At 39.7% G+C, this 25,111-nt stretch overlaps 1 protein-coding gene across 6 annotated transcripts in view; it reads right to left on the reverse strand.

The window, feature by feature from the left end:
* LOC126324871 (uncharacterized) overlaps window positions 1–24,672 on the reverse strand; it is a 37,197-nt gene extending 12,525 nt beyond the window's left edge. Inside the window, exons 1-2 of one of the 6 annotated variants that reach the window (XM_049995124.1) lie at window positions 24,392–24,672; window positions 17,897–18,122 (exon numbers count right to left, since the gene is read on the reverse strand). In XM_049995124.1, the coding sequence (XP_049851081.1) occupies window positions 17,897–18,096 (200 nt within the window). In that variant the 5' untranslated portion in view covers window positions 18,097–18,122; window positions 24,392–24,672. The other 5 variants (XM_049995126.1, XM_049995130.1, XM_049995128.1 and 2 more) reach the window with 5 other exon arrangements.
* Window positions 24,673–25,111: the final 439 nt, after the last annotated feature.

Raw genomic sequence — 25,111 nt, forward strand, 5'->3', positions numbered from 1 at the left:
CACACTGTTCAGGTTACTGCTGCGTTCACTAGCTTTTGCAAAGCACATTTCATATGATCCTTACGTGTTAACACAACAGAGATTAATTGTTGCTTACTTTTTAGTTGAGGTACCACAATCAGTCCACAGTTTTCAGGTGATTGTTTTGACAAGTCACATTACAAAAGGGTGAGTAAAAAATTATTTACAAAATAAAATGAACAATGGGCAATGCCAACATGCCCTGGAACCCAGCAGAAAGCTACCTCTTTCCCCAGTCTTTTTAGTTGGAGGAGGGCGTCCTGGATGGTCTGGACTATTTTATCTGCAGGATACAAATGTTGCAATGAGTGAAGGTCACTTAGTGAGTTGGAACAGACAAGAAAGTTAGGATGGGAAGAACGTCTCATCTGCTCCAGTGCCCGCAAGATCGCAGACAATTCTGCATCAAAGACAGTAAATGCTTGAGCCAGTCGGACCTTGAGGAAACGATCCAGAAAAACAACAGAGCAGCCAACAGAACCCGTGTTTCGACCCATCCGTAAAAACAGCTACATAGTCATGTTGCTCAGATAAAATGGCGGAAAATGTTGCCTAAAAGACAGTGGCAGGAGTGCAATCTCTTGTACTGCACCAAATCTAAAATCGCTCTGGGCCTCTCCAGTAACCAGGGAGGCAGGTGATTAAAACCCTGGATTTGGGGCTGTACGGGCTCCTCACCAAAGGACTCCAAGACACACTGCACACAGATCCCAAACAGCATCGTGGCTCGGGGACGGTGGGAAAAAAGATGCCCCCCCCCCCCCCCCCCCAAGGTGGATGAGCAACAATACGGTGAGCGGGTGAGGTTGGAGCTGCAAAAAACTTACAAGTCTGGCGCACCAGCAGGAGCAGCCACGAGGTGGTAAGTGGTGGTTCCCTAGCCTCAGCACAGAAGCTGAGTATGAGACTGGTCTGATAAGCACCTGTGGCCAGTCGAATCCCTGCATGGTGGACAGCATCAAGGATCCACAAATAAGAGGGCCTCACTGACCCATACACCGTGCACAAAAGCCCTGTCCGCTCCCCAAGACCTGTAGCTGAGGCACTTTATGTTCAGTGCCTTCAGGGTTCTGGCTTTCAAGTCTCACAGGTGTGGCAACCACAACAATCTGGGGTCAAAAATGAGGCCCAGAAACCATACTGTATCGCTAAAATGTAGGATAGTGTCCCCTATATGCAAGGCACGCAGATTAAAAGGACAACAAGGACGATTAAAATCAACACACACACACACACACACACACACACACACACACACACACACACACACACACACACACTCTTATCGGCAGAAAACTGAAAACCTGTCTTTGCAGCCTACTCCTCCAACGACCGCACTGTAAGTTGCAACTGACCGTTCACCATCGTAACACTGGAGGAGGAACGGAAAACAGCAAAGTCATCCACAAATAAGGAGCACTGTACAGGAGTCCTTACTGTAGATGTTATACTGTTGATGGCTATGGCAAAGAGGGTAACACTTAAAACACTGCCCCGGGGGACAACATTCTCCTGCTCAAATCGATCAGACAATGTGTCACCAACTCGGGGTCCAAAAAAACCGCTGAGACAAGAAAGACCAAATCAAAATGGGGAGGTGACCACAAAAGCCCCATTGATGCAGTTGTGTGAAAATACAGTGTCTCCAAGTAGTATCGTGTGCCTTACTGATATCAAAGAATATGGTGATACACTGATGCTGGTGGAGGAAAGCCCGCTGAATAGCTACCTCTAGGAGGGTCAGATTGTCAACCATAGACCAAAATTTTGTAATCCACACAGAGAGCGGCCACCGAGTGTCCTGGTCTCTAACAGCCATACCAGACAACGGTTAACCATCCGTTCCAAGGTCTTTCTGACACAGCTAGTCAAGGTGATACTCCGATAACTTCTGGGACATGTGCAGTCCTTTCCTGATTTTCAGAGAGGGATGAGAATTGCCTCCCTCGACGAGTTGGGGAAGACACCTGTCTGCCATATTAGATTAAAACATTCGAGGAGGATTTCCTTTGACACCACTGGCAGATGTCTAAGCATGTAGTACCAGATGTGTTCATGACCAGGTGCTGTGTCAGAAGTCTCATTCAGTGCTGATTCGAGCTCCCACATGGAGAAAGGGGAGTTTTAGGTCTCAGAACTGTTTGACTCTCGATAATCACACGGTAATGATGAAACAATGGATCCTGGCTCGCAGTGGCAGTAGTTGGTGCCTAATACTTGGCCAGCGTCTGAGCAATGTTTCTAGGTGTTGTTTGAAGGCACCCCTGGTTCAGCACTGCAGCTATCAGTAAACGGCTGTGCTTACTGGAAATCTTCCGGATGGCTTCCCATACTTTAGAGCAACATGTGGAACAACTGATGGAGTTCAGGACCTCATGCCATGACCGCTTTTTAATGACATGGTGAGCCTTGGCCCTCAATTCAAAATGTTGTGAGATTGTCTGTTGTCGGGAGACATTTAAACCGTCTAAGAGCCACACGCCTGTCTCAGATAGCCAAATGGCACCCTTCTGTCCACCAAGGGACAGGTCACGTCTGAAGAGGGCCGAAAGACTCTTGTATGGTTAGATCAGCAGCATGATGGATCACATACGTAATGTGACCATCCATTTCTGGTCGCTGACACAGTGTTCAAACACAGCCAACTGGCTGAACAGCGTCCAGTTAGCCTTGCCAGTCATCCATGTTGGTGGCTTCTGTTCCAGCAACACACCATCAAGAAGTTGAAGGCAGATCAGGATGTCGTTGCTGGAATGTAGGTCGTCAATGACCTAGTGTACAGTCAACGAGGGCTGGAGAGCAGAAAGATAGGTTGATTGTTGAGAATGACCCAGTAGCAGCACAGAAATGGGTCGGAGCACCAGAGTTTACAAGGTACAGCACTGAAAATGTCAGGAGGCTCTTCAAAACTCAATCCCGAGAGCAAGTAGACGTTGAGCCCCACAGGACATGGTGGGCACTGAAGTCGCCCAGAAGGAGAAATGGTCAGGGGAGTTGTGCGATGAGATCTTTGAGAACCTCAGAGTCTTAATGCATCCAGTGGAGGTAAACAGAGAGGAAAAGCAGTAAGCCACTGATGGGCAGAAATTTCAACTGCAACTGCCTGCAGGTCGGTATGGGGAAGAGCAGAGAAGTGGTGCTCATTATTGACAAACACTGCAACCCCTCCTTTGTCTCTTTCTCCAGTCAGGTCATCCTTGCGATATAGGGTATATCCCCATAGTGCAGGGGCATCAGATGCTTCAAAATGTGTTTCCTGCAAACACAAGCACAGAGGGTGTTGCTGCACCAGGAGTTTCAGTTCCTTCATGTGTGCCCTTAATCAAAAAAATGGTTCAAATGGCTCTGAGCACTATGGGTCTTAACTTCTGAGGTCATCAGTCCCCTAGAACTTAGAACTACTTAAACTTAACTAACCTAAGGACGTCACACACATCCATGCCCGAGGCAGGATTCGAACCTGCAACCATAGCGGTCGCGGGGTTCCAGACTGTAGCGCCTACAACCGTTCGGCCACTCCGGCCAGCGCGCCCTGAATCCATTCATGTTCCACTGTATAATGGGAGCCATTTATCAGGGGTGGTAGAACTTTCATCTTGACTGACTGTCAGGGGCGGGGAACCCACAATGGGTAGAGGTTCAGATTTGGAGCACATCAAGATCCATAGCCTCTGAAGAAAAATCGACAGAGACATCAGAGAGGTCAATGTTCATATCATCAGGCTGTTTTCTGCCAAATTCTACCAGTGGTTGACATTTTGCCTTGCATTTTTTCCCTGGGTAAACTTTGCAGCCACAATTGTGGTTGCGGGTGTGACAACATTGGACAGTGTACCAGATGGAACCTTTGGATGGGCAGGGAGCTTTACAATGTCAGCAACCACAGCTTTCTCTGAAGTTCTCGGGGGAGGGACAGGCATACAAATGACTGCAGCAGCACAAGTACATGGACACATGCAGGTATTAGTGCCGACACTAGCAACCTCCGTTTGTGTAGCAGCATCAGCTTTCCATGTGGGCTGCTTAAGAACTGAAGTGAAGGAGGTAGCAAAACACGGGGGCAGCATGGCTTTATAGAGCTTTTTTGCCTCTGTATACGGGATGCACTTAATTGTTTTAAGCTCCTGTGTCTTCCGTTCTTCCAGGTACACGCTGCAGTTCCGACTCTAGATAGGATGAGGTCTAGAGCAATTCACTTCAGTGGAGACAAACAATGCACACTTTTACGGGTGGCCTGACCACACTTGCCACAAGTAGCTTCTCCACGACACCCAAGAATAGTATTCCCAAAGTGCTGGCATTTGAAACACTGCATTGGGTTAGGTACACAATGCCGCACACTTAAGCAAAGGAAACCTGCCTTAGTATGCTCAGGGAGTTTCGTGCTATTAACTGTCAGGATAAAGGAGTCAACTTAACAAGAACCCCGCAAACCCTCTTCATGATATTTTGCACATCAACTATTCCTGTTGTAGCCCACTCACCTTTCAGTTCCTCTTTAAGAATGTCCACCAGATCCCTATACGTCACAACAAGGTGATGTGCAGCTCAGTTTACATGGTATATTCCCGAGGGAGTGTGGATTCTGGAGATTCTTAGCTTGTTGGGAACTATCGGTTTTCACCAACAGCATCCCATTATGCAATCACTTAACAGATTTAAAACTGCCAAACTTGAGCCCTTTTTGAATATACAATGGGTAAACTATCCCAAAGCTGCCCTCTTTACTTTTAATGATTAAAAACACAACATATGTTCTGTTAATAGTCATGATACTCTCAGATTTCGCTCCTGAGTCAGGAGGGCTGGCTACAGGAGCCCCCTTGTTGGATTGGATGTTGGAACCTACCAGCGGCCCACCCTTTCCGCTGGGAGGATGCAAAGAAGATTTTGGAGGATCCATCTCGGTCCCACAAGCAGCTACGGAACTAGAAGTCACCTAGACAGAGCCCCGCATGCCTAGGTAAGCCTTTTACAACTGAGGTGCAGTAGGTTACCCAAACGTTGCCTGCTAATGACTGTTCCACCTCAACAGCCATGCATCTCACCAGCACGCAACACACCTTGAGATAGAGGTTTTTTTTATAGACTTTTATTCCATCCTCGCCATCCGGGTGGTGAAGCCAAGGTCCCCATTTCCTGAGAGAACATTCCACCGCTGCACTGTACGTTGGTCACTGAAGCATGCCAAGAGCTTACAGTGACAGGGGACTGGCCGCGCTTAGGAGTCCCCCACAGCTCAGGAACCCTGGGGTCGCCAAGCCTGTACCCAGCAAATGAATGTTGAGCACCTGGAGGTGGTAGCAGAAGTGATTCCACAGAACTACCTTTCATAATCCTTCTCGTTCATTTGTTGTAGAATCAAATGAAATGAGGCATTTCACACAGAATAACTTCCTCCATGCCAACCAGATCTGTGAGACCCAACTCACTTTTTTTCAGATAAAATACTGAAAGTCATGAATCGAGGCAGTCAGGTAGATGCAGTATTGTTTAATTTCTGGAAAGCACTTAATTCACAAGAGGGACATGCAATGTATCACACTCTGACATAGTGTAAACTTTGCCTGGTAAAAGAAGGACAAAAATAAAGGGACACTTGCTTTGTCTTAAGTGCCAACACTCAATAGTTTCCCAGAAAATGACTTTTTATGGTACTTCATCAGCAAAACCATCATTAAACTAAATAAGTCTGTGATATAGTGGCTAATAGCACAGTTCCAAATTTTTTTTGTTCTGTGTTTAGATCCAATCTTAAGCTGTTTTGGTTTCCACTGAAGTACCAAATTTACTCGAATCTAAGCCACACTTTATTTCTGGTTTTTGTAATCCAAAAAACCGCCTGCGGCTTACAATCGAGTGCAAAGCGGAAGTTCTGAAAAATGTTGGTAGGTGCCGCCACAACTAACTTCTGTCGTCAAATATATGTAGCGCTTCGCAAGCACAAAGATAAATACTGGCAACAAAACCTCTGCGTCAGTAAATAAATTTAAAAAAAAAAGGTGGAAGATGAGCTTTTTTTCACCACCCTGAGCTTCGACCACTGCATTTTCATACATTATCTAACGAAGTAAATACAAATTCCGTATTTTTCATCTTCGAATGTAGCAGCATTTCAATGTACTACAAAAATCCGACTGGCAAGACTGTTTGGGATGTTTGTCAATACGGCCAACTCTGCGTTCTGAATTCTTTCCTACCTGTGAGAAGAGATGGTTGCTAATAGGAACTTTTATGAATTGTTAATCACATGTAGTATTCTCTTCACCATAATAATAATACAAATATAAACATTTTGCCATGTATTCTTTCTTGTTTGCTGCTATTTCATTTAATCCTGTCTGCCTAATAAACTACGAAACTAGAGTGAGACAACAGCAAACTTGGAAGAATATACATAACATGTCATGTTTATATTCTTAGGCTGAATAGTGATACAGTCAGAAATGAAGCACGGGAATTGATTAGATTTTTAAATCTACGATGACTATAATTTCTGTGCAGAATGTAATGTACTAAAGAGGTGTCTGCAAAGATTTTCAAACGGAGAAAATTTTTCGCTAAACTCTCATTCAGAACATCTATCATATGCAGTCTATTATATCTCTCTCTCTCTCTCTCTCTCTCTCTCTCTCTCTCTCTCTCTCTCTCTCTCTCTTTTTTAAAGCGGCTGTAGCGCGCACAAAGCAAGCCATGCCGTGAGCGGTGACAGGTTGTAAACACTCATTATCAGAATGCGACAAACAATGTATGACACAGTACAGTAATGCATTTTCAGGTTTGAGTGACGTAAACACCTATAACAAAGAGAACGGCACTTATCAGATCAAAGAAAAATAAGCAATCAATTCAAACCAAACGAAGCATGTGAAAAACGAAGGGTACCCGTATAAATATGGACGGAGCGCCTGACGCATAGCAAACGGCTACCTGGTAAAGCTTAACTGCTAAGCTTACGACTCGAACCAAACTACTATAGCTGTATCGTCATTCATTCGACCTAAATTGTGTCTCATATTACAATGGACCAACTTTGTTTCGATTTGGAGGTGCGGCCTAAAACTTTCTCTCCCCTTGAATTTCGAGTCTCAGATTTCTGGTGCGGCTTAGATTCAGGAAAAATTTTTTTCCTCAATTTCGAGTCTCATTTTTCAGGTGCGGCTTAGATTCAGGTGCGGCTTAAATTCAAGTAAGTACGGTATGTGACTTCAATGACAGCGGTATTGTTTGTGACATCAAGAAATACAATAGAATTAATGAGAAAAGAAATAAGCATTTCATTAAAAACAGATTTTATCATCACAAATCTTAACTCTATACGAATAACATATAAATTCTAGTATTTCACTTTTTGCTTTTTCTGCTTCAAGAGAACCAGTGCATTCCTATATGCCATAAAGACATTCAATGTATAGAAAATCAGAGCACCACAAGCAACATGGGGTGGCACGTATGCCACAGTCACATATTTTAGTGTGAATATCATTAGGGAATACAACCTCATAAACATTGCTAAATACATCATGATCTGATGATAATTTCACAGCAAACCAAGCACATCAAAGCATTTTCTTGACAGGTGCAGCCTGAAATTGACTGCAGATCCAGGTCTGTATTTTATTAATTGCATCACTCCTACTTGCAATTTCCATTTGCTGCGTGATGAAAATAGTGTACTTCTGTAATGGGCAAATTCATTTCTTCATATGTCAGCAAAAGTACACATCATACGATTGAAACAGCACACACCTTGATGGAATTACTTTTAACACATCAACATTCTGATTTCATCGAAAACCAAGCCATTGGGTAAGGGATAGCGTCACCCATCAAACGAGACAATAATGCACAGAAACGGTTCAATTTTTACGTAAGATCACAAAATTACATACAAGGGCTGATAGTAGGTTAGTTTTCCAGATTTTGTGGCTGTTGTGTACTCATTAGGGCGCTGTTCCACTGACTGGTTTATTAGTCCAGTGAAACTGTCAGAAAAAAGGCTGTACCTTGCAAAAGGTGGGGTAGAAGATTTTATTTTTTAACTCGTTCGTATTGTTGGAAAGGTTAGAAAACCAAGTTTTGCCAACAAAATTGCCCTTGGGAAAACTTTCTGCAGTCAAAAAACTTCAAAAATTTCGGACTTTTTCCAGTTTTTTTTTTCAAAATATCTCACTTTCATTTGCTCCTATCACTTTGATGTCTATTTTCTCTTTTAAAGAGCACAAAATTCTCTACAAATTTGATTTTTACCATTTTTTTCTACTCCCAATGTCTAAGGCGCTACAGTGCATCAAAAAATACCAATTTTTCAGATTTCGAGCAAAGTAGCAAATTACCTAATTTTTGAACACTTATTTCAGTTTCCATTTATGTGGTATAAACATATTACTCATCATGTTATTCATTGGAATTTACCATCTCACTCTGCTGCAGGGCCAGGACAAACAGCATCATATTCAGTAACTACGAACACATTCACGTTGGATTGCGTGAAGTTTTTTTGTGTTACAGTATGTAATACGATTGCATGCAGGTGCCATACATTTTCTACAGTTGATTGACATTAATGATCAGTTATAAAAAAAGGTATGTAAGAATTGTTCTTTATTGGACAAAAGCGCATTTATTCTTTGGCGGGCGGGAGGCAATTATCTCTAGTAATTGTTCACAGTGCGCCGACAGCTATTAGTACACATCAATAAGGGTCCTACAGATTGGAGTCGCTTCCATTCAGTATATGTTGTGGTGCTGAAAATGAGTATGTCTGACATGAATTTGTGTTTCATTTGCGAAAAAACTGTGGTGAGTGGTGGATGCAATGTGAAAAAGAAAGGACTGATCACATTTATCGATTGTAGTGCTAAACACAGGGAGTCTGCTCCGTTTTTTGAATATGCTCAGTGAAGTGATGGTGCATGATGCATGCTACACGAAGTACATTAATGAGAGAATGATAGTAGCTAGCCTTCAACATCCTCAGGAACCAACAGGCGTGCTACGTCAGTCGTAGGAAAAAGGTCAGTTAAAGTTCAAAGAGAAATGCTTCTTATGTGCAAAAGGGAATTCTGATGACTTTTTAACCAAGCAGTTAAGACTGCCATATGCCAAACGAAATTTTGATGGAGGGTACCTTATCCACAAAGTGACTTGGACTCGAAATGTTTGCTTCAAGTCAATAGCCCAAAGCTATGTTTCTTACCTGCAACGTCAATTTGGATCTCAATTTGCTATTATACTTGATGGGCATCCATGTGAGGGAGACAAATGTAGCACAAAGAGTGCTGAGAGGATTCGTAGGTCCAAAAAACATTCTTCGGTTGACATTCTGATTGAATCAGAAATGGTGAACGAAGTCCCTCAGGACAAGTTCTTGTACAACGAACGAAACAAGATGCGTTTGATCACACTTCTTAAAAAGGAATTTCTGGAGTGTAGCGTTGAAGTGCACCAGCCACAAGAAGATGTTGTCGTTATGATTGTAACATCTGTCATTTCAAGAACCAAAGATTTTGGAAGTGTTTTCATTGTAGGAGAAGATGTTGACCTGCTTGTGCTCATGACTAGTTTGGGGCAAGGCATTGAAAACTTATTTTTATTAAAGCCAGGAAGACAAGTGGTTTTCCACTGCATCTTACAAGTTTTATAGTGAATATATTCTGTTCACTCACGCCTTTAGCGGATGTGATACAACATCCGCTTTTTTTGGTCAAGGAAAAATTAAGTGCTGCAATATTGTTGCAAAATATGAACACCTAACCTCAGCGCTTTGCACGTTCAATAAACCTCATGCTACCCGTGAAGAAATAATAAGAGCAACAAAACAGATTTCTATCGCATTGTATAGTGGAGGTGTCAGCAGTTCCCACACACTAGACCATTTGCGATACCAGCTATTCGCCAAGTCTGCCACAAAAAGCAAACTGAATCTTGCACGGTTGCCACCTACACTAGATGCTGCACAACATCATTCGTTGCAGACTTACCAACAAGTCCAAAGTTGGATAGGAAACTGGAAACCTCCTGAGAAATGGGGCTGGAATCACAATGACCACGATCCAATACCTATTATAATGAGCCAAGATCCAGCACATGAAGCACTTCTTCGCATTGTTTCTTGCTCATGGAAGCTGAACTGTGGCGGAGCATGCTCCTTCAGAAAAGTGCATTTGAAATGTTCTTCAATTTGCAAGAAATGTATTGAGGTCAACTGTAAAAACGTGCCAAAATTTTTATATGAAGACAGTGAAGAAGATGTTATGGAGGATGTTGGGGGAACTGCTGACGAAATCAACAAATTTGCTGAGGCTGACTCACTGTTGAAAGAAGAGGTCAATCTGGGATCAACTCTAGGTACAGACCCTGAATCCATAACTCAAGGTATTTCTGGTGACACTGAGGAACCTGCCCCATCAAAACGTTGGAAGTGATGCTCATATCTGTCTCAAGTGCGCTAATGTGCAATATTACAAGTATTACACACCCAGAATTGTGAACATTTTTTAGTAACTGACAATGCATTTTAATTGTAATAAAGCTACTTATTTTCAATGTCAACTGTGTGGCTTTTATATACAAGAATAATTACCTATCTAATTAAGTTGCCTATTGCAGCTAATAATAGTTCAGTTTCCCGAGACAATTTATTTTGTGTGTGTGTGTGTGTGTGTGTGTGTGTTAATGATGTATTTTTATATTTATAGTTTTACAAATACCAGGGCTGAGGTGGTCCATAGTGAACTTCAGGTAGTGATGTAAGAATCACAATAGTTGGGTGCCCAGCAATCCTCATATTGCATACAGAGAAATTGAATACTTGAAAGTGAGGTAGTAAATTCCAGCATATAACATGATGTATAATGTATTTATACTACACAAACAGAAACTGAAAAAATAGTGTTCAAAGATAAGGTATCTTACCACTATGTTCAAAATTTGAAAAATTGGTATTTTTTGAGGCGCTGTAGCGCCTTAGATATTGGGAATAGAAAAAATGGCAATAATCAAACTTGTAGAGAATTTTGTGCTCTTTGAAAAAGAAACTAGACGTTAAAGCGATAGAAGCAAATGAAACAGATATTTTGAAAAAACGGAAAAAAGGCCGAAATTTTCCAAGTTTTTTGACTGCAGAAAGTTTTCCCAAGCAAAATTTTGTTGGCAAAACTCGGTTTTCTAATTTTTTCAACCATATGAACGAGTCGACAAAATAAATTCTTCTACCCCACCTTTCGCATGGTATTTTTGCAATTTGACTGGACTCTATGCCTTGTTGGACTCTAAGACCAAATTAGCTACAGACTTCTTTAGGACAAACAAAATCTGTTATAATATTTAGTAACAGTATATATATACGCAAAGAGGATCAACTAAACATAGGTATAAAGTGATTGATTTGTAGGTGTGTGTTTGCTTCACAGAGGTTACTAGACAAGCTTTATGGCAGTGGGTAATGGCTATGGCAGCCTCATTGCTGTCAAAAAGTTTTGAACTTTAAGCCTCATAAATTTGGTGCGATTCATTCAAGGGCAAACACTGAAGTTTGCACTGTCGTGTCATCAACTACATCAGCACCAATGAGAAATTATGTTTGGTGAATTATTGGAAACAGCAAGATTCTTTAAAACTTCAAACCTCCACTATAATTCGTGAGTGTAACCCTGATTTCACTATGACTATGGATTAAACATATTCTATCACAGCTCTAGTAAGAGAATGTTATCATTTTGATGTGAGAAAGTTTCATAAATAGCTGTCAGGCAATTGAAACAAAGAAATATTTTGTCAGAATTGGACAAAGGTTTGTGACCTTATGCAAAAATTGGAATGTTTCTGCATGAAACTGAGTCATAGGGAGTGCAATGTTATCCCTCCTTCTACAATGGTCTGGTTGTTTATGAATTTCGAATATCGACACTTTCATTAAAAGTAATTTCGTCAAAACTTATGCCATGTTGTCAACCCTACAACGTGTATTTTTAGTGACAGGTGAAGAATTACATTTGTCCATTACATGCTCATGAGACAGCAAACAGAAATCACAAGTAGATGTAATGAATTAATAAAATATACACACACGTCTGTAATCAATTGCAGGCATCAGCTTTCAAGTAAATGCTTCGATATGCTTGGTTGGTATGAAATTATCGCCAGATCGCAAAGTATTTAGAACACTAAAAAAATTACTTCTCCTAATGATATTCACATTAATGAATGTAACTGTGGTATATATGTACTTGCATGAAACTGGTGGTCCTTTGATTTTTTGTCATCGAAAGTTTTTATGATAGATATCATCCCGGGTAATACAATGGTTCTCTCTAAGCATATAAGTAAAAATAAAAACAAAGACTGATATACAAAAATTTATATGCCTCAGTAAAACAATGGGATTGCATCACAGAGACTAAAATGGCTATGGAAAAGGACTTCGTTACAATCATGTGGAACATGCAGGGTGTGGATACAAAGATGAGAGAAGTATCCAGTATGATGTATCAGGCAGTGCAACTTGCTGTGACAGTGTGAGACAGAGAGAGAGAGGTATTGTTTATTACTCTGTGGTGGTAAGTGCTCACATAATTATTCTTAGGTTATAGAGCTTTTCTTCTTCTTAAGAGTAATTTTTACTAGAAGAGAGCCATTCTTGTGAAGTAAAAATGGACGCCATTGCGAGTTTTTGATTCACATTGTAAAATATATGTCTATATGGAAGGAAATCAGTTAATAGAACAATAAAATAGTGTTCATTTTACGAAGGTACGTGTTATTCTACACCCAGTGTATACTTCTATTGTGATTTAATAATAAATACCAGCTTGAGAACAGTTCCGACGGGAGCGTTCAGTTCTAGTGAAACAGTTCAATGTTTTCTTCAGAAAAGAAGTCACTTCATGGATCATTTCAAATCCACAATAGTACCTGGACATTACTCAGAACTGAAAGCAATCTGGTTGCTATGCAACAGAGCCTCGAAGAATATTTCTCTGTGCTTTGGTTACCACTTTCAGCTCAACACGGTATCTGCAGCATCTGGAGCAGATTTCTACAACAGTGGAAGCATGTAATCGCTCTCAGTTTCACACACCGCCCTGTGTACACTGTATTTACCCACAACAGTGAGCATACAGTTACTCACACACATAGAAAGACAATACAAGGTGGTGTGGGAAATATTTTAGTATAAAGATCCTGTAGAGCTAAACAGTAATTAGCCTCGTAGTAGTAGTAGTAGTAGTAGTAGTAGTAAACAAAATAATTATTTTTTTTTTTCAAGGTAGCCTTTATACCAGGAACAAGGAAGGTTGGAAGGTTGAAAGTAGATGTGTGTATCTTCTGATAAAAAAAGGGAAATGAAAATATAGTAGTTCACATTCATTTTCACAGTGGTGTCGAAAAGGGACAAGACAGGAACTTCAATAGCTGCCCATACGAAGCATAGAAGAGAGATCAACTGCTGGTAGGAAATCAGGAAACTGGTGAGAAGATGACAGCAGAAATCTCAAAATATGGCCATGAAGTTATTGTGGGGTCTTATGAACTTACAAACGATGGTAACAGCAAAGTCAAAGATAAGTTTTATGAAAAATTGGCAAGTGTGCTAGAGTGCACACGTGCCTGGAAAGAAATTATTTTAATGCGAGATTTTAATGGAAAAGTAGGGCTGGCCACTGATAGTGAAGTAGTGGGAAGATATGGTGATGGCACAGTAAATGGCAATAGGAAAAGGTTAGTGAGTATGTGTGACATATTGTCCTTGCAAATTTTAAATTGTTTCTTTCCTCAGAAGCAGATCCAAAAGTGTACCAGGGAGAGCCCTTCCAGAAACACCAGATCAATAGCAAAGTATTCTATTCAAAATAAACATTCCAACATAAAAACAAATATTGTGTGGAATGTGACTCAGACCACTTCCTGTTAGCTGCAAAGATGACAGTAACATCTGTGGGCCAAAGACAAATTAAAGAGGCAAATATTCCAACAAGGATAGTGGATGCTGTGAAACAATTCAGCGAGCTAGAAACAAGATTTGGTACAATCTCTTTGTAAATTATGGTTGTCAAACCAATTGAGGCACTTATTCTAAGTATGTATACCAAGGAATTACAAAATGCATATATGAAGCAGCATCTGTAACACAGGGGCATCAAGGAGAAAAAAAGGAAGCAGCCCCCACAATGGTGGACTCAATGCAAAGATGAAAAAGTAAACCTAAAAAAGATGTTAAACAGTAATTGAATGAGAACACAGGACAAACATGGTAGAGCCTTATACGTCAGAATGAATAGAGAAGTAGAAAAGGACATCTGCAAAAGGAAATATGAAATGTGTGAGGACAAATGTGAGGAATCTGATCGATGTGTGGAGGGGACAAAATTGGCAGTAGCATGGAAAATGGTTGCAGGGCTCAAAAGAGAAGTAAAAGAAAGAGCAAACCTGTCATTTATCAGTCTGATAATGTGGCAGAAGCATTTTAAAGGCTTGCCAACAGAAGAAAGGAAGGTGTACAAGGAAATAAAGTGAGAAATACAGGAAAATCAGGACAGTGAGGATGTATAGAAGATAACTACAAAAGAGGTACAGAATGTGGCTACACAAATGAAATTTGGGAATATCTGCAGGTCCTGGAAAAGTACCATTAGAATTAATGACGAATGATCCAAGCATTTTGTATGAACATCTAAGCAAGTTATTCAATAAATGTACGTGGTATGGGGAGGAAATTCCAGCAGAGTGGAATTTACTGTATCTAAGACCTGCAGATAAAGAAGCAAGGAAGTGTGTAGCAGTTATCATGGCATAAGTGTCAAGTTCAATTAGCACTTTTAAAATCAAGATTGTAGTAGTCTGTAAATGAAGTGGAAGAACAAAGTGGCTTTAGAAGAAGCAGGTCATGTGTAAATAATATCTTGACCCTATGACATTTAATGGAGGAGCAACTGGAACAAAATCTAAATGATCATTTGGCCTTCACAGCTCTTGAGAAAGCGTATGACACAGTTTTGCTAAAGCTATTGTTCAAGGTGCTGCCACTAGAAAAAATGCCAAAAAAATATTTAAGAGGTGTCAAACATCTCCAAGTCACCAAATTTTTCAAAGTGTAGAAAGAAATTTCAAGAGGGGCTTTGAGAATAAAGGACTGCAGTAAGGATGCTATCTCCCTTCCACACTCTTGAATGTGCAGAAGACATTGGATCAATGGTGCAGAACGGGCATGGGCATGGGAACTGGATTGGGGATCCAGCATATGTACATGCTTTTTATGCTGATGATCACATCGTTGCAGCAAATGATGAAGAGGATATATCTCGCACGCTTAGGAAGTTGATGGAAGAGTAAAAAATGTGGGTTTGAAAATTAATTTTGAGAAGACAGAATATCAATGTTTATGGAGGGCAGGAAAGTAACTTGACACTGATGGACATCTTAGTGTGCAAAGAGTTTAAGTACCTGGATAGTCCCTGACCACGTGATGCAAGTGTGACAAAGAGATTCAACAACGGATCTTGGAGGGAAGGACAGCCATCCACACATTAAATCCTGTACTTAGGTCCCCAAAAATAAATTTAAGGGTTAAAATGCATTTGTATAAATCCATTGTGGAACCAATAAAAAGCTATGGGAGAGAGTGCTGGTAATTCACAGAAAGGAATAAAAAGAGACTGGAGCTTTGGAAATGGACCACTTGAGAACAGCATGTAGAATTTTGTGACTTAACCTCATAAGAAATGAGGAAATAAGAGAAAGGAGGCAGATTAATTACAGTATTGTGGACAGAACAGAAGAAAGACAGCTAAGATGGTTTAGGTGTGTCAAAAGGATGGTCAAGACAGATGGCCCAAGGGAGTATTTTCATGCAGATATCCTGTAAGGAGAAGAAGAGGAAGACCACATAAAGTGATATCCAACAAGCAGCAGAGACAAGATGAATAAAAGACGTTGAAGAATTGGAAGACTGAGGCATTCGGTGGCGGAAATGTGGGATGCAGCGACAGCTGTAGGACCCTGCACAAAGAACACTGTAAGATTTTATTTTAATAACATGTGAAATGATTATTTATTTTGCAAATAATTCCACTGTATTTCTCAATGACCCAAAAAGATTGATGAGACTGGGGTCACAAACTTCCACAACAACAAAAAGAAAAAATAATGACATAATATTAGAATTGAATAAGGAACACAAAAATTCAAAACCCTACTCTTAGCAACTATGCTACCAACACGCTTGGCATAACAGAATGCATGTGAACTGATGCAATAGCACTAAAATTTTGAATGTCATTTTCTCAATAACTATTGCATGTTGGCACTTTAGACAAAATGTGTGGCCTTTTATTTTCTTCACTTCTTTCACAAAGTAAAGTTTACACTGTGTTGGAGTGACCACTTCCACATCTTACTTGTAAATACACATCTGAGCTTACTATCTAAAGTACAACTGTAAGTAGTACCAAGCAAAATTTGTGACTTGATTGTGGATTTTTTTGGGAGGGAGTACACAGCAAGTTACCTTGGTTGGTGAGTAACTGACAGATGTAGAAGTAACGTTTGATGGGTCCCAGATAAATGTGTTGGAACCCTTGCTGTTCATGTTTTATATTAACAACCTTGCAAACAACATTAACATTTACAGATGAAGCAGTTGTCTATAATGAAGTACTGTCTGAAAGAAGCTACGCAAATATTCAGTCAGACATTGATAAGATTTGATAGTACTGCCAGTATTAGTAGCTTGCTTTATACATTGGGGTAACGCTTCTTAGGGAAATGAAATGGAGCAATCACCTCTATTCCTAGTCATAGATAAAAAGCAGGTGTCAAACTGTAGTTTATTGACAGAATACTAGGAAAATGCAAGAAGACTACTAAAATGTGTGGGAGCCATACCAAACAGAAGGAACATGTGATATTGAATATGTACAAAGAAGTGCAGCATGAATGGTTCCAGGTCTGTTCTACCCATGGGAGAGTATAATCAAGATACTGAAAGAAATGAACTGGCAGGCATTGGACACAAACTTTCCTGTGAAAACCTGCTTAGGAAGCATCTAGAACCAACTTCAAATGATAACTCTAGCTATGTGGTACAATCACCTACCTATTGCTCCATTAGTGATCACAAAGACAAGATTAGACTAATTAAGGGATGCACAGTTGTATTTAAGCAAAAGTTCTTACCACGATCCACACATGAATGGAACACAAGAACGTCCCAATAACTTGCACAATGGGACTTGCACTCTACTACGCACTTAACAATGGTTTGCAGGGTGTAGACGTAGATGCAGACAAACTCTACTTCCAATAGTTATGACTGACTTGTTTCTTCCAATTATGAGTTTATTTTAAAATAGAGGGTTCAAGAGTGGAAAGCTGAATTATAAGAAACACAGTGCACATTCAGTTGTCATAAGCCTGCTGGGAAACAATCAGAGCAGTTCAATCATTTCAAGGCAGTTGTTCACTCTGTTTCCATCGGATGGTGATTTTGTTTCATCAAAATATTTACCTGAGGTTTAAGTTTTAAACTTCCCTGTACCAATTACTGTTATATGTGAAGCCAAGTTTTATTCTACTTGCTTTCATGACCACACATTAGACTGAGTTGACATCACTTAATACGCCAAACTGAACAATTATACAGGTTACATATAAACTCTTCCTTTGTTAGCATTATCTGTCAACATGCTATGCCGTACCACATCATTGTGTAATAACCTCTAATACACGAAAATCCTTGTACTTATGTAATAGACTGGTCAATCAATAAACGGAAGGAGAACTTTTGCCACAATTACTTCTACTGTTAACACAGATTAATGTCACCATGAGATCAACTAATAAGAAAAAAGAACCTCACAACAAAACTAGTACTCACCCATTAGAAAAGTTATCAGACTTTGCAACAACATCAGTACACATTTCCCAAAACGCCAGCTCATCTAAAGCAGAGTCTAATGAACAATCTTCAAAAAACTGCCGCAAACGTTCCCGTGTAGCTTCTGTTGCCAATGGATTGCGGATTAGTGTTCTGGGTGATACATTGCCCTTGCAGCCAACACCTCTGCATGATGCCATGGAATATATTCGTCAAACACCTTCATCTGTAACATTTTACACATTCAATCAAAGGAGAACAAGAAATAACATTCCTCTGTAACTGAGTATATATATATATATATATATATATATATATATAGAGAGAGAGAGAGAGAGAGAGAGAGAGAGAGAGAGAGAGAGAGAGAGAGAGCATAATAAACAAATGAGAATTTTATAAACTGTGATGCCCGCACAAGAGCAGGAAAATGACTCATTCATAAAAAGAAAAATCTAAAACTACTGACTGTGAAAAGATTATGAATTGTTAGTATCCATAAGGAGCTATTTGCTGAAGAAAGGTCTGCTTTAGACTTTTCTATGCACTAGAGGTGGTGATGTAAAATGCATGGACACTTATAAGTTGGGGCAAGGGCCCAAGATAAATATCTGGGCAAATAGATTTATGCATTTTAAAGATTAATTGATAAGTGGCACATAGTAAAAAAAAAAAATTAACCGATGTTTTGTACTGGAAAAGGTGTTTTGAAACATTGCTTCTGTAGTAGTTGGTAAAAAGCTGCTTAAAGTTATTAGGGGAAATAAATTATACTATACATGCAACCATAAGTTTTTAATGAGGTCAATTCTTGGAGTGGTACATAGTAAAAAGAAAGAAAACAAAACTCAAATTTAAATGTAATTATTGACCTAAAGATAGTTTGTACTAAGTAAGTAACCTGTCAGTAGTATTTTTACTTATACTATGCTACCACAAAAAAATTAGAGTACAAAAAAGGTTGTTCCATAATGATTTTAATTACGGATGAGTCATGTTCCAATTCCATCAACCCAAGAACTGTCGATTCTCTAGGGATCTATTAGTATCAAAATAGAATGATTCCAGGATACTGAGCATTGATTCTTTATTATTAAATCTTTTATATGTAAGTGTCCTCATTTTATCTCCACAGTAGTACAGTTGTACGAAAGTAGATAGAAAAAGTAGGTAAATGGAAAACTATAGTCTCAAATGTCACTACATCTAACAGTAAAGCTTTCTATTTCACTGAAAAAAGTTTCACTTTTAAGTATACATTTATTATCAAGAAACACACGCCAGCTGTTGAATACATTCAGTAATAATTTTGCTATCAATTTCAGTAGTATTCAGCAATTTGACACACATTATAAAGTGTGTTACATTGCAAAGTGATGTCGTAAGTATATATAAACACAGAGAGAGAGAGAGAGAGAGAGAGAGAGAGAGAGAGAGAGAGAGAGAGAGTGTGTGTGTGTGTGTGTGTGTGTGTGTGTGTGTGTGTGTGTGTGTGTGTGTGTGTGTGTGTGCACGCGCGTGCGCGCGCGCATGCGTTCGCTTTAGTTTGTACGTTATGCATTCTAGGAGTAAAAACTTTAAAAAGTCCTTTTTTTTTTAATTCACAGATTTTGGGTATTTAAAGCTGCTTTGAGCAAATTCTCAGGCAAATGCCCATTTATACATGTTCTGGTCACTGGGAATTTGCCTGACACATCACTAACTAGAAGTGGTTTTTATCCAGCAGTGGATCTCAAATGGCTCAATATACTGCACAAACACATACATAGCTTTTGTTGTTCTGTGAAAACAATGTTCACCACACTGTCAAGTACCCAAAACCGTTATGTATCAGTCACAAGAGCTGCAAGTGCCTCAGTGACCTCTGAATTTTAGCCAAAGGATCAGAGGTTTTTTTTTCAGTTTTGAGAGGGTTTTCAGATAATGACTGAATTGATCAAAGTGAGACTTATTAGCAGATGGTACAGTACCATAAATACTTCCTGCTTCAATGTTTTCTTATATGTGTATGTGGCAGTTAAGAATAATCCTACACAATTAATTGCAAGGAAGTCCTCTGCACACACTTAAAAAAGTCTTCATTAGTGAGCATGGTAAAAATTTAATAGTAAAAGGTACTAAAAGCCACATCTCTCCAAAATATTGTGGACATAGCATATGAGTACTACTGTACAGAACATTTAAATTGCTGTAGCATAAGGATCAATGGTGGATGCATAGAAACAATGAATTTTGTTCAAAGTGCACTATCTCAGCATCTGCACTTTTTAGCTCTGAATCAGTTGAAGGTTTAGGGCTTTACGACAGTAGTGATTTGTGTATAGTCCGGCCAAACTTTTATACCAATCAGTATAGTGTGTATCAACACTGTAAAAGCAATTACTGACTGGTGTGTTTAGATTGGTGATATGCAATTTTAGCAACAGGCCTATGTAATGCTGAGGAAATTTGATTATGAAATGAGATACAAAAACTGGGGGAAGGAGCAGCAAACCACAATGACTTCTCTTCCTTCTCAACTGAGCTATATACCAGCCATAAGCTGTAATTTATCTGCAGTTTTCAGAACATTAGTAATTTATATGGAACAATTTTCACATAATTAATACACTTTGAGACATTAAGTATTTTAAAATTTGTTGCTTATTAAACTCAATAAAATTCAGTTGGAATGCTCAGTTAAAATGCAAAATTCCCTGAGACTTTGAAATCCCTGGCTTTTCCATGTAAAATTTAATTCCCTGAGAATTCCAGGTTTTTCAGAAGAATCATCACCCTGCAGAATGTTGACATCTATTATATATTTAAGTGCTTGGCAGACTTTTCTTAGGGGGTTTGGAATGTAGCCTTGTACAGAAGGGAGACATTGATAATTGTTATTTGATATGCGAAAACAATAAATGCTTTTAGAATTTAGTGTCATAGTCAATCTGTAAATTTGATAAGGGGGTGACGTGTGTGTGTGTGGGGGGGGGGGGGGGGGGAGGATTAGAATATACAGGAGACCTAGGTATGAACCCTAATGTTCACATAGATGCAGGTTGAAATAATTGTTCTGAGATGAAGAGCTCCATCAAACCAGTCTTTGGGCTAACGACAACAACATGTATCATAGATACTGGACATTTCAATACACTTGCCCTGGTGTATTAAATAAATAAATCAACGGAAAAAGTAAGTCTTACATGTTATAACATATTCCTTTACAAAATGATAACTCTTGTTCTGATGCGAAAAAACAATTTGTGTGTGTGTGTGTTTGTTGGGGGGGGGGGGGGGGGGGGGGGTAAGGCGATACGATGATGACATGGCGTGGAGAAGGATATGTACCATGTAATGTTTAAGGGGAGGGGGGAGGGGAGGGGAGGGGAGGAAATACGATGATGACATGGTGTGGAGAAGGATATGTACCATGTAATGTTAATAAACAAAGACCTTACATACCCACGCAAAATATACCCACAAACAATTTCAAATTGTAGCCTTTACGATACATTTGTAACTACTTTACCAAATTAAATATACCGGTACTGAATGATCATGTGAAAAACGAAAGTGACAGTACAGTACCTACTACATCAGTGTGACTGAGTGTGAAATTGTTTAATGCCAATTATTTTACGTTTTTATTGCAAAATTAATATACTGGTATTTCATTCTCGTTTTACATGTACTGATTTCAGCAGCAGTTTGTGTACGTTGTACTCTCCCAACTATTGTTAACACCAAACGTGGTAGTTCCAACATCAAACTTACTAAGGATGATAGTTTCTTACGCCCAACTGCTGCAACGTTGCTCTCGATTGAAATACCGGCACGGTACATAATGCATTCTAATGTTCGTCAACGATATTCACAGCACTATCTTATTCAGATAACTTGCATTAAAGATTCAACTGATTGGCTGCGAGTAAACCAATTTGTTCATAACACGCTAATTTTTGTTGTGTAAATTAGCAAATATAATTATCTATCAGTCTGATGAGTGGTAACATCAACAGTAGATACATATTTAGTACGAGATTAGTTTTTAATTGACACAAATTATTGTTACCGTCAAATCGTAATACATTTTCCTACTGGTGTCATTCAGCCCACAAACGTAACAATCGATAACACCACAAAACATTCAAGTCTGGCGTCTACTGCGAATCAATGCGTTCCGTTCTAAATTTTAATGTAACTTCTGATTAAAAGTCGTGCTTGTTAGCGTCAGTGGCGTTACTTCAGTACGTCTTGCGATTTATGTATAATTAAAATACCGTGTTAACTGAAGTCCATGTTGTCGCAGCATACGCGTAGACAGCGATTGTTGCATTAAACTGTCAGTACATCAGACATCGTACTGAGAAATGTAAAAAGTGGCATGCACTGACCTGCCACCACACGTTAAAAAAAATCAACGCAGGCCAAGGCCGTCGTAATTCACCAAGCTGGTGTATCGTGAGAATCTGCGAGCGTGAGAAGAGCCGAACACAGTGAGCCTGGTCCTTGCCGGCAAGCGTGTGCAGGTCGTTATCACAGAGTTAGCACTACGCCGATGGGCAAAGTTCGGAAAGTGACGGAAACCAAGAGGCTACGCATTGTGCACTAAAACTATTACAAACCTCACAGCCTAGCAAGAGTTCCTAACAACCCTTGTAATTACGTACCTCTTGAGGGCAGCACCAGCGAGTCGCGTTTGTGCGTGCAGCAGCTTGGGAATAACTGCGTGCCAACAGTTTGATCGATATGCAGTGGCAGCTCTCGCGGTGCCTGGACGACGCCTGTTTTGAGCGCGATTTTCGAAATGTCGGTGGCAAACATTTAAAATTTCCAAGTTGTATCAGAATTACAGTCGTCAGTCGCGCGTGTTGTTACGTAAATTTTTATACAAATTGTATTTTGTGATTAGCACCAGAGTTTTTCGCGCAACTGAGTTTCATTTGGAAAAATATGTTGGAGCCAGAATAACATCTGTGCCTAAATCTGCCCAACAATACAGTAGCATGCAGAAGACATGTTTCGATGACTTTCAACAAAAAAATACCACTTTGTTATTTATTCAAGTTATCAATTTAAGATAATTATTTTCCCAGCTAATTATGACCCATTGGGTGTTCTAAGGGTAACAGATTGTACAATTTGCAACATTCTAGATAAGTACGATAATCCGAACCATCACGAGAAAAACCGATTAAAACATTAAAAAGTGACATAGGCCTACCGGTAACTGAAACTCACTGAAATCTTGGTTTGAAGTATTGTTTTAAACCTTTACGATACCACCGATTTAGCTGCATCGACCCTGCTAGGAAGACAACTGATATGGGATGGCAAAAGAAATTGCACCGAACGAACTAAAGACTTCTAAAAATGAACCGTGGAAACAATCACAGCAAACATCGTTATATGAGCATTTATATTTAAATACACTATTAACCCGTGGTTAAATACAGAAGAATGAAAAGTCAGACATGTTTGTAAAGTAAAGTGCTCGCAAAGCTTAACGAAATTAATTAATCCAACAGTAATACTCAGTTACTATTCTGTAATGAAACACAGTAATGGGTGATGTAGGCCGACTGCAGGGATAGCAAGCAAGGTAAAGTAAAATGCATTTTTCATCAGCCGGCCGGGGTGGCCAAGCGGTTCTAGGCGCTACAGTCTGGAACCGCGCGACCGCTACGGTCGCAGGTTTGAATCCTGCCTCGGGCATGGATGTGTGTGATGTCCTGAGGTTGGTTAGGTTTAAGTAGTTCTAAGTTCTAGGGGACTGATGACCTCAGAAGTTAAGTCCCATAGTGCTCAGAGCCTTTTTAACCATTTTGTTTATTTTCTTCCATCGATATAAATTATTGTAAAACAGCTACAAGTCATTAAACTGATGAAATTGTTGAACTAGTGTATTATTTGCTGCCAATAACATTAAATGTCTGCAACATTAACTGGTATAAGAAGTAGCTCATAGTGTGAAATTGCTCTACGGTAAAAAATAATTTTATATAGCAAGGGCTTAAACTGTAGTGACTCTGTTAGTAAGCAAAAACAGTAAGGGCTCGTTTACATTCGGAAACCAAGCAGCGTTTTATTCTGTAGCTGAAAAATTCTGCGATTGTGCTTCTCCGACCAGATAATTCTATGATACATCACTGAATATCATTATTTTATTGTTAAGATATACACATGGTACACAGAACCTCTATAAAAACTGGATTACATATTTATTTTGTCGATTTACTGCGAGAGAAGAATTAATTACGCTTGAAATAGTCGTCAAACTTTTTTTCTGTAGGGTGCAGTAGCATGAAAAACTTGTAGCTGGCAATCACTGCTACTTCTCTTAAACGTGTGATGCAGCCATCTGATGACATGACTGCTCGAAAGCCATACAGCAATAAAAGACTAAATTTATTTAAATGTTTCCTCCACTTGTTGACACCTACTATCTTACAATATAGCCAGTAACCACGGTCACCCCATTTCATTTATTGGAAAATAGTTTTAATGTTTGTTTACCTGTCTCTTGGTTGAAGAAAAGCAGCTGACAACTAAAATTGTATTCTTCGTAAACAGTACAAGTTATGAATGGTTCTATTGCTAGTGGCAAATGATACTGAAAGCACTAAAGTAGGGACATGCATGTATCTATCGTTAGCACAACTGACTGGTTGAAGAGCACACTGGAGAGGAAAACAATAACGGATGAAGTGGAGAATCACGGGAGGAGCACGCCGTGTAGCCACACAAACAGCACGAACAACATTTCACACGTGAGGCTCGGAGCGTACTACTTCCTGCGCGTCTGTGCATCTGCTTCTCAACAGTGTGGCAGCCCTCGGCTATTTCCGTCGCGCTATTTCGGATACTGTCGGCGGCGCCCTCGCGCTTACGTCTGCCTAGCGTTCTTAGCAGATGCTGGAAGAGGGGAAATCCTGTTCCGTTGTAATGGTAAATGCCAACGCACCTTGTTGCTGTCTTGCCGCTACGAAACACTGTAACGCTCTCAACTTCAAAGTAGGCTTGTAGATACTATCAGTGTTTGCAAACCATTATATAAATGTGATACCGGTATATTTAGATTTGTCCACGAGCTAAACTCCACCAAACTCTCAACTCTTGAAAAGGAATGGTCAGCATCGAACGTCCCAACGGCGTTTCGGTAGGGCTGAGGAAGAAAATAGACCTGGCTTTTTCAGAGGAACGACCTGCATCATTTACTTCAATGAAGAAACAAGA

Source organism: Schistocerca gregaria, chromosome 2 (genome assembly GCF_023897955.1).
Source record: "Schistocerca gregaria isolate iqSchGreg1 chromosome 2, iqSchGreg1.2, whole genome shotgun sequence".
In the NCBI taxonomy this organism is placed as follows: Eukaryota; Metazoa; Arthropoda; class Insecta; order Orthoptera; family Acrididae; genus Schistocerca; species Schistocerca gregaria.